A 15,666-nucleotide genomic window follows, 5' to 3' on the forward strand; every position below is an offset into this window, starting at 1 on the left:
ATGGAGTGCGGCGCGGGGGAAAGGGGGCTGTCAGCAGCGAAGGGGGAAGGGCAGGCTCTGGAGAGCGGGAGGGGGTGCAGGGGGCTGAGGGGAGAGCAGGTGAGTGGAGGCCCTGGAGGATCTACACACACACACACACAGGACCCTGATGTGTCGCTAACCCTCTGCTCGCTCGACCCTAGGAACACCCACTGGAAACTGGGGGCCAAGAGCAGAAGGGCTCCCAGGTCATAGGGTGGGAGAAGGAAGCATAAAGCCTGCTGGGAGATAAGATGAAGACGGTTCCAGTGAGTTCCACTTAGTTCTCACTGAGTGCCCGGATGGCCTCAGGTGCTGGGGTCACACACATCTACACAGCTACCCTCGTAAAGCTCACAGTTGACGGGGGGGCAGGGGAGGGGGGTGTGGTCTGGGAGGTAGACCTTCAACTGGCCTCCAACGACCCCCACCTCCCAGTGGCCAGAGCCACGTGTGATCCCCTCTCCTTGCATGTAGCCGGAACTGTGGCTTGCTTCCAACCGGGGGGACATGGCAAAGGTGATGGGATGCCACTTCCCACACTCTTGTGCTGGCTTTATGAAGTCCTGCCGTCAGGGGGCCGTGTAGGCGAGCAGCCAAGGGCAACCTCAGAGCCCGTGAGGAATGGCCAAGAGCCACTTGAGCGAGCGTGGGAGCAGATCCAGCCCCAGACGGGCCTCCAGATGAGACCACAGCCCTGCCCCAGGTGAGGGGCAGCTGCGAGACCCTGAGGCCAAGAACCCAGCAGATCCGCCCCCGGGCTCCTGTGTTTGCCGCTGCGCCCTTCTCGGGGATCTCCTTACACAGCAGTAGCTGATGGGGGGCAGCGCGGGGGACGAGACACACCCCGTGATGGTGCCAACCCTCACCCCTGCTGTTTTCATCCCAGAACTGTCACTGCCTCCAGTGTATGTTTGCCTCTCTTCAGGGCTTACTGTTCTGTTTAGATACGTTCACTATCTACCTCCCATCTTCTGAACATAACGTCACCATTAGGAGCGGGGACTGTTGTTATTTTCTTTAGGGCATTATCGTCACAGGTTTTCCTTCAGCGTTGTAGCCCCAGTCCTTAAGACACATCTGGGCACAAAAGTAGGTGCTCAAAAAAATTAATAAATGAAATAAAAAATAAAAATGTATAATAAAAAATAAAATAAGTGTATATTATATAGTTATATTAACATTAAATTATAAATTTCATGATATATTAAATTATATACACATTTTAGTTTATTTCTATTTTTATTTTTTTAAAAGATTTTATTTATTCATTTGACAGACAGAGATCACAAGTAGGCAGAGAGGCAGGCAGAGAGAGAGAGGAGGAAGCAGGCTCCCCGCTGAGCAGAGAGCCCAATGCGGGGCTCGATCCCAGGACCCTGGGATCATGACCTGAGCCTAAGGCAGAGGCTTTAACCCACTGAACCACCCAGGCGCCCCTAAATTATATACACATTTTAATATGTACTTTATAGATAGATGATATAGGTACACACACACACACACACATATATATATATATTTATTTTATTTATTTATTTTTTTTGAGCGGGCAACTTGCTGTGGGAAACTCAGAGGAGGGCGTTGGCCCGAGCTCAGCAGGGGTCCGGCCAGTGGCAAGGACTTCGCCCACGTTAGCTGTTATTGCTTACTAAGGGGATCCCGTGGACTTCATCCCGCAACTGGCACCCGTTCTCAAGTGACCCCAGGCAGCAGAGCCGCGGACACGGGGTGAGCCTGGAAATCGGGGTGAGGGCGGTGTCGGCACCTTCCCCTGGAGGCCGTGGGGAGCAGAGCAGGAAGAGCAGAGCAGGGCCCCACGCCTCCTCATCTCTCCCACAAGTGCTTCCTGGGTTGGATGCTCTCCTCCAGCCACTGGTCTGAACAGACCCACCCCAGGCACCGCACGCGACGATGCTGACTTTGACTTTGGGGAAAGCGGGCTGGGCAGGCGGCGAAGTGCCCACAGCTGGCTCTCCGGCACGGGGCACTTATCTGTGTGTGGACTTCCACGGTGTAAATACTCCCACCACGGCCAAGGTGACGCCACGGACAGGATGCTGCTGGGGGCCGAACTCGGGGGAGGGACGCACCGACCAGCAAGCCCAAGCCGGCGCCACCATCCGCATTCCAGAACTTGGGCCCCCCAGGGTCCTGTTTTCAGGGTGAGGTGGGGTCCCGGGGGCCTGGCTGGATCCCAGTTGCCGCCTCCCAGCCATACTTCCGCCCAGAAGTCACTGCAGGAAGGCGGATCCCCAAAGTGGGGGCTTCTCGGCTCCCAAACTCTGCCAGTGAGAAGCACGAAGCCTCATTCCCAGATGCCGAACAAACGTGAGTATGCGAGAGGAGGGCAGAGGCCGGAGACCCCAGGGGTCGGGGGGGGGTGGCGGGAGAGCAGAGCTGGGGGTCAGGGGCTGAAGGAGTCTGGCGGGAGCATAGGACCTTCAACCAGAACACTCTGGAGTGGGCGAGAACTATTTCAGAGCCGGAATCGGGCAACCTTGAAACAACGAGGCTCCGGAATCGATTTCCCGTTCACGTGACCAGCGGCGGGACAGGCGATCTAGTGCTACATAACAGATCCCCCCCCCAGACGTCCACTCATCAACGGACCTTTACCGTCTCTCAGCTTCCGAGAGCCAAGAGGCCAGATTAGCCACGTTGTGTGGACCACAGAGGCCTGCCAGGAGCCGGGAGCTCTCCCAGGGATGCCACGGCCCCGAACGGAGGGCCAGGAGGGCGGCAGTGTCAGCTGGGGACCCCGAAGTCCCCAAGGGCCAGCAGGTGGGGGGAGAGGACAGAAACCGAGTCCCTTGGTCGAAGCCCTTGCTGGCCCCGCCCGCCGCAGAGGACTTCTGGGTTCGTCCAGTCACGCATGGCTCTGGCTGGTGCCGAGGCCTCCCGCCCCGACCTGGGGAAGGGCCTGGGGTCTCAGTTGCTGCCGCTGCTGTCCTCGCTGTCTGAATAGGCCCCCAGCTGGCTCAGGGAGGAGGTGCCGGGCAACCGGGGCGCGGGCTCAGCTGCTTTGCTGTTCCCCATGGGCCCTGGGTGAGAGAGGAGAGCGGGCCGACCCGGCCTCAACCCCACGCCCTGGCTGGGGGCGCACCGCTCCCCCCACCCACCACCCAGATGGTCCCGCCCACGCCCCCAAACCCCAGAGGAGGGCCTGCTATCACCTGGTGGCCCCCCGAAGCACTGCACTCCAGTCACAGGAGGGGGTGGGGGTTGGGGGATGCGCACCTACCCTGGGAGGTGGGCGATGCCAGGCCCTGCCGGGGGCTGCAACCCAGATCTGTTTTCTTCACCACGACTAGGCCCGACAGCTGGGGCCTGCTGCCAAGGGTGCCGACACTCCGTTCCCAGCTTTCCGCCTTCCTTTTAGCTTTTGGGGCCTGGGGGTGAGGGGGAACATGAGTGGGTGAACCGGTCCCAATCCCACCTTCTCCGGCCTCCCCGCACTTACACTTCCTGAATCGCACCACGCCTTGTCCCCTCTGGGCCTTTATCCATGCCATTCCCTCCACCTGCAATGCCCCCTTCCTCTAAGGCATTTGGTGAACTCCTACTCATCCTTCAACACCCCACCCAGGCATCAGCTCCGCTGAGAAACCTTTCTTTACAGTTTAAGGTCACGTGATCGAGCGAGTGCGGCATGTCCACGCCCTCAGGGGCCTCCACTGCCTCGGGACGTAACCCCCTCATCCGTGCTGGGGGTTCCGGTCACGTTCACGACTGGGTCCACGGTGCCACAGACAACTCTTGGCACGAAGGTGCTCCACCAATGTGTCTGATGGAGTGAGGGAATATGGAGGCTCCCATTTTGGGGACTAGCGAGGGGAAGGCAGGGAGGGGCTCAGCCCCATCTCCTTCTAGCTCTTCAACTGTACGGGAAGGGACCCCTTTTATCTGTTTTATGTTGAAACAGAGGAACCGGAATCCCCGGGCCTCAGGAGGTCCTGTCTGAGCTGGGAGCTGAAGCCGCCGGGGGCATGAGGGATGGGGTGCTGCCTTCCGGGGGCCCCCATCCGAGGGAGGAGGGAGGACGGACCAGCGAACAGATCGACAGGACGTCTGTCCTGACAGGTGGTGTGACACGAAGAAAGACTTCAGTGTGCTGTGACAGCTGAGGGAACAGCGGCCCGTCACTAAGGCGGCCGGGCCAGGTCTCCTCAGAGGGGCTGTGGGCCACCATCAGAACGAGGAGGAGGTAACAAGCAGGGACCTGAGGGACTGTGCTCCGAGCAGCGGAGCATGAGGCCAAGGCCTGGAGCGGGGACACCAGAGGGCTGGTTCGGCGGGAGCAGGGAGCGCGGGCGGGGGACCCTGCAGGCGCGGGGCCGCACGTGGCCACCTGTGCACCGGCCGGGGCCCCTCGAGCGAGCGCGGACAGGGACAGACGTGGTCCAGTGGGTTACAGAGAGAGACCAGCCATCCCAGCTGCCGCTTTCTGAACTGACCCACGTGCCCCCACGGCGGGCCAGCACCAGCCCTCGTGAGCCTCCTCCCCAAGCCTGCGTCCGCCCGCGACACGCACTGCCACTAAGCAAAACCGTGGACACGGGGCGCCACGGTGCGGAAGGGGACGGGGTCCCGTAGACGTCATGGCAAGGCTTTGGGAGGTCTCAATGGAACCCTGTGGTGCAAACAAAACAAGAAGCGTGTCCTCAAACTCGGTGCAAGGAAGACGCCTGGAACAGATGCGTGGGGGGGGGGGGGCAGGGAACAGCAAAGGAACCCAGACTGCTCTCATGGTGGCTCTGATGTCCTGTTCCCCGTGAAAGAAGAAAAGAGGAAATTTTAGACAACTTTGGGGGCGGTTTATTTAAGAAAGACAGTGTGAGACCTGTCAGCAGAGGACAGCGCCTCAAGGAAAACATCCTGGTTGTGTCTGAGAGTGACGGATGGACGTGCAGGACCCCCAGGGCCATTCTCCCGGGACAGTCACGGAGCCTCCTTGGAACATGGCCGCGCCCCTCCCCCCAAAGACTACATTTCCCATCCTCCTTTGCAGCACAACGGGCTCAGGTGGCTGGGCTCTGACCAATGGCACGTGTGCCACTGCCAATGGATTGTGTGGGTCGGGAGCCCTGACCATCCTCCTCCCTGGCCGGGCCGTTGCCCCTGGCTAGGATGTGAAGGTGAAGCAGTGAGGGCAGACCCCCGGCCGCCACCCCTCAGGCCACTAGAACTGAGAGTGGGACGCTGCCTGGGCCCGATGCCGTTCTGAGTGGCTGAGCACAACTTTTCAACAGAAAAGTCACCTCCACGCAGTTGGAACAGCATGACTGGGTCCTACCCGGTGGCTGAACCCGCATCTGGCTGGCACGGGCCACAAACACGTCGGAGTGAAAAGAAAACATGCCTGGGGTGACCGCTACTTGTCCTTTCTCGCTTTAGTGCCCCGTCTTCGATTAACACGCCAGCGTGGCCTTGACCGCCCTGGATGAGACACTGTGCTGCAAAGTGCTAGCAGTCCGCCTGCCAGATGCTCCTCCCTGCTCCCTGCTGCCAGCCCGGGGCCAGCGAGAGGCCCCAGGCCTCCTGCAACTCACTAGTCCTGCTGCTCTAGTACCTGGCGGGTACCCCTCCCAGCCCCACCCTGGCCAGAAGCCGGGACCCCAGAGCTGGGGCCCACGCTCCAGGAGAGAGCAGACACACAAGCTGCAAAGAGCCTGGGTCCCTGAGTGCTGGGAGCTGCGTGGCAAGTCCTGGCGGTCACCCCTGGGCTTGTTATGGGGACTGAGAAACATACATCCGCGTTCCTCAGTCTCCAAGTCTGGGGGTCTGCTCGTCTCCGCGACTGAGCAGGGGCTGGCCGACTGCAGGCTCTGGAGACAAGGCTATCCTGGCACGCAGCCAGGCCCGCTGACTCACAGTCGGTCTCTGGCCGTCGGTGCCGGGCCCGGCACCCCATCTCTGCTGCCCCCCAGAGCCCTCAGGGGGGTGCGGGCACACTCACCTCCTCCAGGATGGCGGTGGGCCTGGGCCGGAGGGCCAGCCGCGGTGGGGCAGGAGCCGCCGCCTCCTCCTCCGAGTCAGAGTCCTCCAGCAGCCGGCGTCTGCGCGCCTCCTCCACCAAGGCCCTGTGGGATCCCCGCCCCCCCCACAGGAGTGAGCGGGGCAGCGAGGGGTTCCCAGACTCCCCGCAATCCTCTCTGGCCATCCAGGGTGGCACGGTTAAGTGCTGGCCACTGGCCCCGGCCCGCCTCGGCCGGAACCCTGGCTGGGAGCTCCCCACACGACAGTCCCCTTGACTGACGCTGTGACCAGGACCACCCAGCGCCTGGCGCTCCGAAGGTGCTCCACGAGGACTCCACTCCCCACCGTGCGCCACTCGCCGCCCGCCCACCTGGGAACGCAGAAGCCAAACCGGGGCCCCGTTCGGATTCTGGAAGAGGGAGGAGGCCATGAAACGGAGACGGGGAAGCAGAGGGAAGGTTCCAGGGCGGTCGGTGCCCTCCAGAAAGTGTGGACACAGCAGGCCTGTGCCTGAGGGACCCCCCTGCCGAATCATCAAACCTGGGGGGTGATGCTGGTGACCCCGACGCAGACCCCCTCTGGAGGGAAAGTGAGATGTGGGGGAGCACGGGAAAGGCCTCCTGCAGAAGGGCCGCCCGCGGGAGCCACGGGAGACCTGGGAGGGTGCGGCAGGCAGAGGCCTGAGCAAAGGCTGTGAGGGCCCGGGACGCCGCCTGCCCCGCGGGGCGCACTCACGCCGTCTCCCGCTCGTCCTCCTCCTGCTCCTGCTTCTGCCGCTCGTCCTCCGACAGCCGGTGCTGCCGCAGCATGGCCTCGAAGTCCACGTGGGCCTGCCGCTGGTTCAGGTCCTTGAGCTCCTGCAGGTTCTCCAGAACCTCCATCTCCAGCTTCGAGTCCTTGGTCCGGTTCTCCAGCACCTGGTGGGCAGGACCCAGTCTCAGTGTGCGGGCCGGCGCCCCTCGGTGCGGCTGCTGGGGCTGCGGGGGCGGGGGGCGGCACCTGCCCGGGCAGGAGCCCCCACGCCCACCTGCACCCACAGCGCCTGCGCGGGGGCCTCCTGCCCCATCCCCTGGCTGCACCCATTCCCCAGCTCAGAGCAGCAAGGCGTGGGGACGGGAGCTGGTCTGCTGAGGCCGCACCGCCGGTTGTCCGGCCCAGCTCCAGCTCTGTCATGACACAGCAGTAAAAGCTAAGAGGAGGGGCCCGGCTGGCTGTTAGGGGAACATGCGACTCTTGATCTCCGGGCCAGGAGTTCGAACCCCATGCTGGGTGCGCAGCTTACTTAAAAATAACAGTAACGAAGATTAAAAATGAGTCTGAGCAATCACGACGCGCCGGGCCCCAGGCTGACACGTGGCCAAGCGTGAGCTAGTTCCATCCCTGTGACAATGCCAGCCCGGGTCTCTGAGGCACGGGCAGGAAGCCCGCACCGGCCTCTTCGGGGCTGCTGGGACTGGGGCCAGAGGGAAGTGGTAGTCCCGAGGGTTTGAACATGCATCCCCCAATTCTCTTGGTATGTCTCTCCTGAAAAAGGAGAACCTCATTCCCCTTCCCGTGAGTGCGGGCTGGGCTCCGGGCCCCGCTCCCAGTAAGCGGGGTGTGATGGGACAACAGTGTGTCTGTCCCTCTGATGGTGGGTCCTCCCGGCTCCTCTGGATCGCTGGCTCTGGGGAGGCTGGTGCCGCATCGTGCAGGGGTGCAGAGGCCTCCGTGGCAAGGACATGGCCAGCTGAGCCTTCAGGAGATGAGGCCTCTGGAGAGACCCTGGGCCCGAACCACCCAGCTCAGCTCCCTGGGCCTCCTGACCCCCAGAAACTGGAGGAACAGAAATGTTTATAAAGTTGCAGTTTTGGGGGTAACGCAGGCCATAAGCCTGTGCTAAGTCATGTGGGTAGACCAGGATGGACACGACCACGCAGGCCGCTGCGGGAACACGGTCCCCTCGGCGGAGCCTGCGTCCCTCCCTGCCGCTCCGCTCGCTGCGGAGAACCCCGCACCAGGTCCGACGTGCTGGCTCAGAAAACAGCCAGGAGCGGCACGGAGGGCCCAGGGATGGATGGGCTTTACGGGGGTGGGGAGGCCGGAAGGAACATAGACATCATTCCGTTTCCGAGAAAGACGACCAAATGGCCAGCGGAAGAGGACGGTTTGTTTGAAGAGGGCGGGTCAGAGTTTCAGCACGCAGGGATTCCTGCGTACGTGCTGGGGCCTGTCCCAAGAGTCTCCTGTGTACAAAGTCACTTAAGCCCCACACCTCTGAGGCCGGTCATCGAACCCATCTGATATACCAGGATGCTGAGGCCCAGAGAGGCCAAGCGCCTTGCCCAAGATCACACAGCCAGGAAACATTCAAGAGAACGTTTCCTGCCACGCTTCTAGTCTTCACGGCCACCGGTCACGGGTGTTGCAGGGGCCGCAGGAAGCACCTCACCTTCTCAAGTCCAACTTCCTGCCCCTCGGATTCGTTCTCCCCGGCTGCATGACAGTCTGTCCCCAGCCCCACAGCTTAAAACCACAGGGCTCTCGCTGTCCCCTGGCCGGTGTGGCTCCCGGGCCCGGTACAGCGTGGCTGGGTTCTCCAACAAGGCTTCCGGAAGTGAAATCGGGCTGGGGGTCTCCCCCGAGGCCTGGCCTGGCTCGGACTGCTGGCGGAGTCTCGTTCCTTCCGGCTGTGGGACTGAGGTCCCCGCGTTCTTGCTGGCTATTGACAGGGGGCCACATGGGCCCCCGCTCTAGGCCGGCTCCTTCACACCGCTAATGTCCTCTAGACCCAGATGAAGGGCTCGGGTGAGAGGCCCGGCCCGCTGGACAGCCTCCCTCTCCCGAGGTCGACCGTGACCCAATGTAACCACCTGATTGCAGGTGTGAGATTCCTGCACGTGCGCTCTGGGGGCTGCACGGGGCGTATGGCCAGGGGGTGGGTTCCCGGGACCACCTCGGAGCTCTGCCGACCACACCTGCCCACCCCATCGCCCTGCCCGGGGCCCAAGGCAGGAAGCGGCGCCGGCCTCACCTTCATGGGGTTGTTCAGCTCCTCGTCCTCCCGCTCCTTCTGTACCCTCTTCTCCTCCTCCTCCAGGAGCTTCTCCGCCTGGAAGTTCCGTGTGGCTCCGTGCTCCATGGTGTAGTCTGTGTTCTCGGGGTCCGTCTGCAAGGGACAACGGGCAGACGTCAGTCCTACGGCCCTGGGCACAGGAGCTTCTGCAGGCCGGCAGCCGGCCGCCTGGGCACCTCCTCTCCGTGCCTCACTCCTGCTCGTTCCCTCCGGGGTCTTTTTTTTAATTTGAAGATTTATTTACTTTAGAGAGTGAGAGCGAGCATGAGCCAGAGCGCCGAGGAGGACGGAGAGAGCATCTCAAGCAGACTCCCCACCCCTCCCCCGAGGGCCGAGCCCGACATGGAGCCTGACCCGGGCCTTGACCTCACGACGCTGAGATCAGGACCTGAACTGAAACCAAGAGTTGGGACACTCAAACACTGCGCAATGTCCCCTAGCCGCCTCGCTTGTCTTGTCTCAATGCCTGGGTTGGACACTACTTTCTAGTGTCCCTGTCCTCTTTCCCAAAAACTTCAGACCCCTCTGCACCTGTCCGCTGCCTCCCTCCGACCTCTGCCCGACTGCGAATGCGAGTCTCTGGGCCTTTGCACATGCCCCGTCTTCCTGTCTGCTGTGCGTGCACACACATGTTCACGGTTTCTCGTACTCATAAATCACATATCAGTAAGTACAGAGCGTGCTCCTACGTGCACCTCTAGAATGCAGAGCGGAAACACCAGCTGGCATCCCAGATGAGACCCTGGAGCGCAGAGTCGGCATCAGGGGAGACACAGAAACCCACACGGTGTGTGGCGCGTGGTTAATGGTGACATTCAGGGTCGGTTTCTCGCTGCGACAGAGACAGAGGCACTGCGGGCGCGGAGGATGCGGACAGGAGGGGAAGCGGGCGAGGGGCAGGCGGGACCCTCGGTGCCAGCCCTGCCGCCTTGCCGTGGGTGGGGAAGTAGCCCCGATACGGAGCGCATCACTAGAAGAGGAAGTACGAGGACGAGGGGGATCCCGTGTCCCGGAAACCGCACGAGCGCCTCCCGAGCGTTTGTTTCCAGGCTCAGGGTTGGCCGGGCGGCGGGAGCAGCAGGCGGACCTCAAGCGCCGGCCCCGCACTTCTGAGTTCTGTGTCCACCACGCGCGGGAAGGGACCCGTGACCCACGCCCGCAGCCCCGGTTACTTAATCGCCCGAAGTTCTTCAGCGGGAGAGCCAATCCGTACCGTCTGGCCAGAGTTCCTCTAGTCTTTTTTTTTTTTTTTTAAAGATTTTATTTATTTATTTGACAGACAGAGATCACAAGTAGGCAGAGGGGCAGGCAGAGAGAGAGGAGGAAGCAGGCTCCCTGCTGAGCAGAGAGCCCCATGTGGGGCTCGATCCTAGGACCCTGGGATCATGACCCGAGCCGAAGGCAGAGGCTTTAACCCACTGAGCCACCCAGGCGCCCCGAGAGTTCCTCTAGTCTTTAAAAACTCGTATGTATTTGTAAATGTCGTAAAATCGTAAATATTGTAGAAACACATATGTATCATTACCATTCAGGGAAAGAGAGATCATTTTCTGGAAAGGACCCAAGTGTCCATCCAGGGGACAGAGGGCGGCGTACAACATGGTGTGTTCCCACGCGGGAACGTGACTGAGCGTGAGGCAGAAGGAGCCCCACCACACGCCATAGTCGGGGGGAACCCGGAATCACACCAGGAAACGTGCACGAGGACAGGGCGCAGGGCACCCTGCATGAGAACCATCGTGACGGGCACATCCGCAGGCAGAGAGCAGACGGGGGGCTCCTGGGGAGGGCCCAATGGGGACCAACTGCTAATGGTTACGGGACTCATTTTGGGGGTGACGGAAACTTCCTGGAACTGGGCACAGGGTCAGCTTAGTCCTCTGGGAGCACACTAAGCGCCACCGAATCAGACACTGTACGTGGCACGTGAATCACATCTCACTACAGATGTTTAAAAAAGTACTCCAAGGGGGCACCTGCGGGGCTCAGTGATTAAGCGTCTGCCTCCGGCTTAGGTCATGATTCCAGGGTCCTGGGATGGAGCCCCGCATCAGGCTCCCTGCTCAGCGAGGAGCCTGCTTCTCCCTCTCCCACTCCCCCTGCCTGTGTTCCCTCTCTCACTGTGTCTCTGTCAAAAAATAAACGGGGGGACCCCAAATAGAGGCTCCCAGGGCGGTAAGCGGGACACAGTTGGTTGGGCATCGGGCTCTTGATTTCGGCCCAGGTCACGATCTCCGTGTGGTGAGATCGAGCCCCTCGCCAGGATCACGGCCAGCAAGGAGCCTGCTTGAGATTTTCTCTCCCTCTGCCCCTCCCACGCCTCAGCTTGTGCACGTGCTCGCTCGCTCTCAAATACATAAATAAATCTCAAAAAAAGAGTAATCAAAATATGTCATTCTCTCAATGTCCTTGTTTTTATACCCAAAAGGAAGAGTTAGGTAAAAAGAAATTCCGGCAGAACGTAAGGTCCTCGGCCACTCCCCCAAATTCTCAACACGGTCGTGACCATGACCGGCCATGCGCCACGTCACTGTGAGGTCTGCTCCCTGAGTCCCGTGTCGTTGAACACCCGGGCCTTTGTACATAACGCCGCCGGAAACAAGCCTGTCTCCTGGGGATGGGGTGACACGGGAGCTCCATGGAGGGAGAGGACGGGAGCAGGGAGCCCCCTGGGGAAGGACCCGCCGGCTGGGCTGGTGTCTACCTTGAAGGTGATCTCTGCCAGGCACCGCGTGCACTTGATGTAGAAGCGGAAGATGGGCAGGCCCAGGTAGGCCTCGTTCTGCACCGTCTCCTTGCGCGCGTTGAACTTCTTGCCCTTGTAGATGTACTCTCCGCACGTCTTACACCTGCGGGGCAGGACAGAGGGACTCGAGCCACCCCAGCACCCTGGTTCCTCCCGGTGGCACTCTGGCAGGTGGCTGCTGGCATACCCCCCGGGACGGGGAGCTCCCTCCCTCCTGAGGCAACCTGTCTCAGATTCCCCCAACCTGGCGTGCTCTTCCTAGTACGTGCCTGGCCCTTGGCCCCGGGATCCCCTGCTGGGGAAGCACCCGGACGACCCAGACCTGCTGAGACTCGCCTGTCACACGCTCGCAGCGGCTTGGCTGGCGCTCGGTGGGTATCTTGTTCCCCACAGCGTCCCCCGTGTTGCCAAGGCCCTGGCACACAGCAGGTGCCCAAAAGGATTGCTGAATTTTAAAAATGAGTGAATGAAGGAGAGAAATGAACCAATGATATGCAAACACACACTGAGTTTCACAGAACGAGGAGTCTGATGACTGGGTGTTTCTGACTTCAACATGCTAAAGCGTGAAAAAAGCACGAAGCTCAGAATCTGTAAGACACGGTAACTATGAAGCCGTACAAAGGCCAAGATCTGGGGATGGTGAGGGAGAGGGAATTATGGAAGGCGTCAGACAGGGAGTTATGGGGGACTCCTGGGGAGTGAGGGTTTTTTTAAGATTTTACTAAAATATTTTTTGAAATATGTATTTTTAGAGCTCGCTATTTTTTTAAATTAATCTCTACACCTAACACGGGGCTTGAACTCACGCCCCTGAGATCAAGAGGGTCGACCAGCTGAGCCAGCAAGGTGTCCCTGAGAGGGTGAGGTTTAAACCAAGACCTGTGGGGTGAAGAGCTGGCCAGGTAAGAGCAGAAGGAATAATGATCCAGGCAGAAGGAACAGCCTGTGCAAAGATCCTGGGGTATGAAGAAGTGTGCCTGCTGGAGGCGGGGAATGAGTACACAGGGTCCCATCTCCACAATCACACTTATAACCCACAATCAAGATCTCGAGGCAGACACCGGCTGGGGGCTCGGAGTCAGGGATGTTAATCCTTATCTGGGAGGAAAGGGAGGGTAGGCACAGTCCTGCGCTCGCTGGGTTGATGTCTCAGTGCCGGGGATGAGCCACTCTCTGAGGATGTCAGGCACCAGGTGTGTCTGCCACGAATGATGTGGGGGGGCCACGTGAGGGGCCACGTGGGGAGTCATATGGGGGGCACTCACCTCATGTTGAAGGGAGCCATCAGCCGCACCACGTACTGCCGATCCTTGGGGAGCTTGAGTTTGGGGATCTTGGACGGGTCAAAGTCGGGCGGGTAGTATTTCTGTGGGAAGTGAAAGTGTCAGGGGAGCTGTCCGGGGCACAGAAGCAGGCTGGGGCAGAGGGAGGAGCTCTGGAGAGCTGTGCCCAGGTCCCCAGGACCACCCTGTGGCTGCTAGGACTCTGCATACACTTGTCCTTCCGGCTACCACTTACTATGGTGAAAGGACGCAGGGACACATCAGCAGAGGGAAAAGGTGTGTGGGAGCGGGACCGGGAGACCAGGCACTTGCTTCCCGAGTCTGCTCCCCGGGAATCACACAGGACGTGTTAATTACCCCAGGGAGGAGATGACTACACACAGGAGATGGTGTCTCCTAGAAGCTCACAGGGAGCCTGGGGCTTTCACGGCCTCGCAGCTTCCAACATTCTGGACCCCGGGAGGAGGGCCGGCGCTCCGCATGATCCGCGTTGCTCATACAGAGAGCGTAAGCCAGGAACCATCCTGGGGTGCCAGGCAAGGTCCCACTGGCAAGCCAGCCGTTCCAAGGACTGCAGCCTCGGGCTGCCCTGTTAGTTCCCCTGCACGGGAGCCTGAGCGGGGAGACCCGCAGGAGGCAGGTGTGGATCAGGGAACACAGCTCCGCGGATAATCCGAAAATAAAGCAGTCGGTGTGCTGAGCACCCGCACGGGGCACTTCATAGCTCTGGCCTCACGGAACCCTTGCAGAGCCTCGTGGAGGCAGAGCGACGGGCCCCCATCACAGAGGGGAAACTGAGCCCCGGGGCGGACACGGCTCTGGGGGGTGCAGCGAGGTCCGGGGGTCAGGAGCCCGGTCTTCCACTCCCTGGCTACCCCCGCCTCCGGGGCCTCAGCGGGCCCGTCCTCCTGCACGCTGGGATGAGCAGGGGCCGGCGCGGCAGCCCCGGGAACCGACGGGGAGAGCCGGCTGCCGGCTGGGTCGCCAGGGCGGGAGGACTCCCGCGGACACGGAGTCCAGCACCTGCCCCGGGCTGTGAGGACGCCGGCGCCGGACCCCTAACCCGAGCGCGGGGGAGAAGAGCGCGCGGAGCCGCGGGAGCCGCACCGGCCCGGCCGCTCACACCTGGGCCCGTGGCCCGGCACGCGGGGCTTACACACTCCCACAGCGGGGCGCTCACTCCCCGACGCGGAGCACACACGCCCCCGGGGGCCGCGCACAGGGACTCGGAGCTCGGGGGCCGCATGCCGCCTTCCGAGCCCCGCCGGATTCCCAACAGAGTCGGGAGAAGCCGGGGCGGCCGGGAGGGGGCGCCCCTGCCAGCCGAGCCGAAGAGCTGAGCCGAAGCCCCCCAAGAAGCGCGACCCCGGGACCCTGGGGGCGGGGCCTCAGCGCCTGGAGGAGGAGCGAACGGCAATACGGCCGAGGCGGACCCACCCCCAAGGGACGTGATTGGCTAGCTCCCTCCGGCACACCCAATCAGGAGGAGGGCTGGGGCAAACATATTCAGCTCCGCCCCGAAAGGACGCAAGGGTCCACCCCTCACGGAAGGTGATTGGGAGATGTCTGAAAGCCCCGCCCCGCGGAAGACCGTTGGCGAAGAGAAAAAGGTTCCAACAGGAGAGCACAGGAAACCCACCTCGGCCCGAGCTCCGAGGTGTCCCGCCCCGGGTAGAAAGCCTGGTCACAAAGTACTTACGTTTAAGACTTTTCGCTCCGACATCTTTGCCTCCTACTTGTCTCTCAAGCACGAGAAGAACGCTTAAGCTCGGTGTTCCCCGAACTTCTCTGGCCGTCCCTTGTATTTCCGCTATCGTCACTTCCTCCGCTCTATTATTGGTAGGAGCCTAGCACGCCCCCCCCCTTCATTGGCTCTGGTCCCCGCCTGTCAAGGTCCGAATCCGGATACCTTCCCTCCCGATCTGCGCCCTCGCGAGTTTGCTACGAAGGTTCCGGGGATCGGCTGATTTGAAGTTCGGGGGAGGTCCTGCGCCCCCTAGAGGTGAGCAGCCGCTCACAAAAATTCCATCGTGGCGCGCCGTGGCCGCTGCTCGCGACATTCCCTGTTCTTTACTCCTTTCTCGAGCGAACACGGGGGCTGTCATTGAGTGTTTACTCTGTGTGCTGGGCTGCGTGTTCCTGTGTCCCTCGCGTGCCCCTGGGGCCGGGGACAGCTCCCACGGACTACGCACGTCCACAGAGGAGCAGCCTGGACGCCCTCCCGCACGTTTACCTGGAGTCCCGGGCAGAGACTCATAGACCAGCTCCCGCACCCACCTCCCCTGCAAGTGCACCCCAGCTCCCGCACCCACCCGCCCTGCACGTGCACGGACCAGCTCCCGCACCCACCTCCCCTGCGTGTGCACGGACCAGCTCCCGCACCCACCCGCCCTGCACGTGCACGGACCAGCCCCCGTCCCCACCTCCCCTGCAAGTGTACCCCAGCTCCCGCACCCACCCACCCTGCACGTGCATGGACCAGCCCCCGTCCCCACCCGCCCTGCACGTGCACGGACCAGCCCCCGTCCCCACCTCCCCTGCGAGTGTACCCCAGCTCCCGCACCCACCCGCCCTGCACGTGC

The 15,666-nt window shown here is 61.6% G+C and overlaps 2 protein-coding genes across 3 annotated transcripts in view; both read right to left on the bottom strand.

Moving 5' to 3' along the window:
- The window catches only part of FSD1 (fibronectin type III and SPRY domain containing 1), a gene marked incomplete at both ends in the record, with an annotated part of 516,986 nt that overhangs the window by 28,871 nt on the left and 472,449 nt on the right, over window positions 1-15,666 (bottom strand). The gene's annotated exons all lie outside the window — the stretch shown is intronic.
- Window positions 1,565-14,893, bottom strand: YJU2 (YJU2 splicing factor homolog). 2 transcript variants are annotated; one of them, XM_080803438.1, is made up of 8 exons: window positions 14,784-14,893; window positions 13,067-13,167; window positions 11,757-11,901; window positions 9,011-9,145; window positions 6,733-6,914; window positions 5,978-6,101; window positions 3,263-3,410; window positions 1,565-3,062 (listed from the first exon to the last, which is right to left on the bottom strand). In XM_080803438.1, exons 1-8 carry the CDS (start codon window positions 14,805-14,807, stop codon window positions 2,950-2,952), a joined length of 972 nt encoding a protein of 323 aa, XP_080659564.1. In that variant the 5' UTR covers window positions 14,808-14,893; the 3' UTR covers window positions 1,565-2,949. The 2 variants fall into 2 exon arrangements, with proteins under 2 accessions (XP_080659564.1, XP_080659565.1); XM_080803439.1 differs by having other exon boundaries at window positions 2,891-3,062; window positions 3,259-3,410.

This window comes from Martes martes (assembly GCF_963455335.1).
Source record: "Martes martes genome assembly, chromosome: 1".
NCBI classification, from domain to species: Eukaryota; Metazoa; Chordata; class Mammalia; order Carnivora; family Mustelidae; genus Martes; species Martes martes.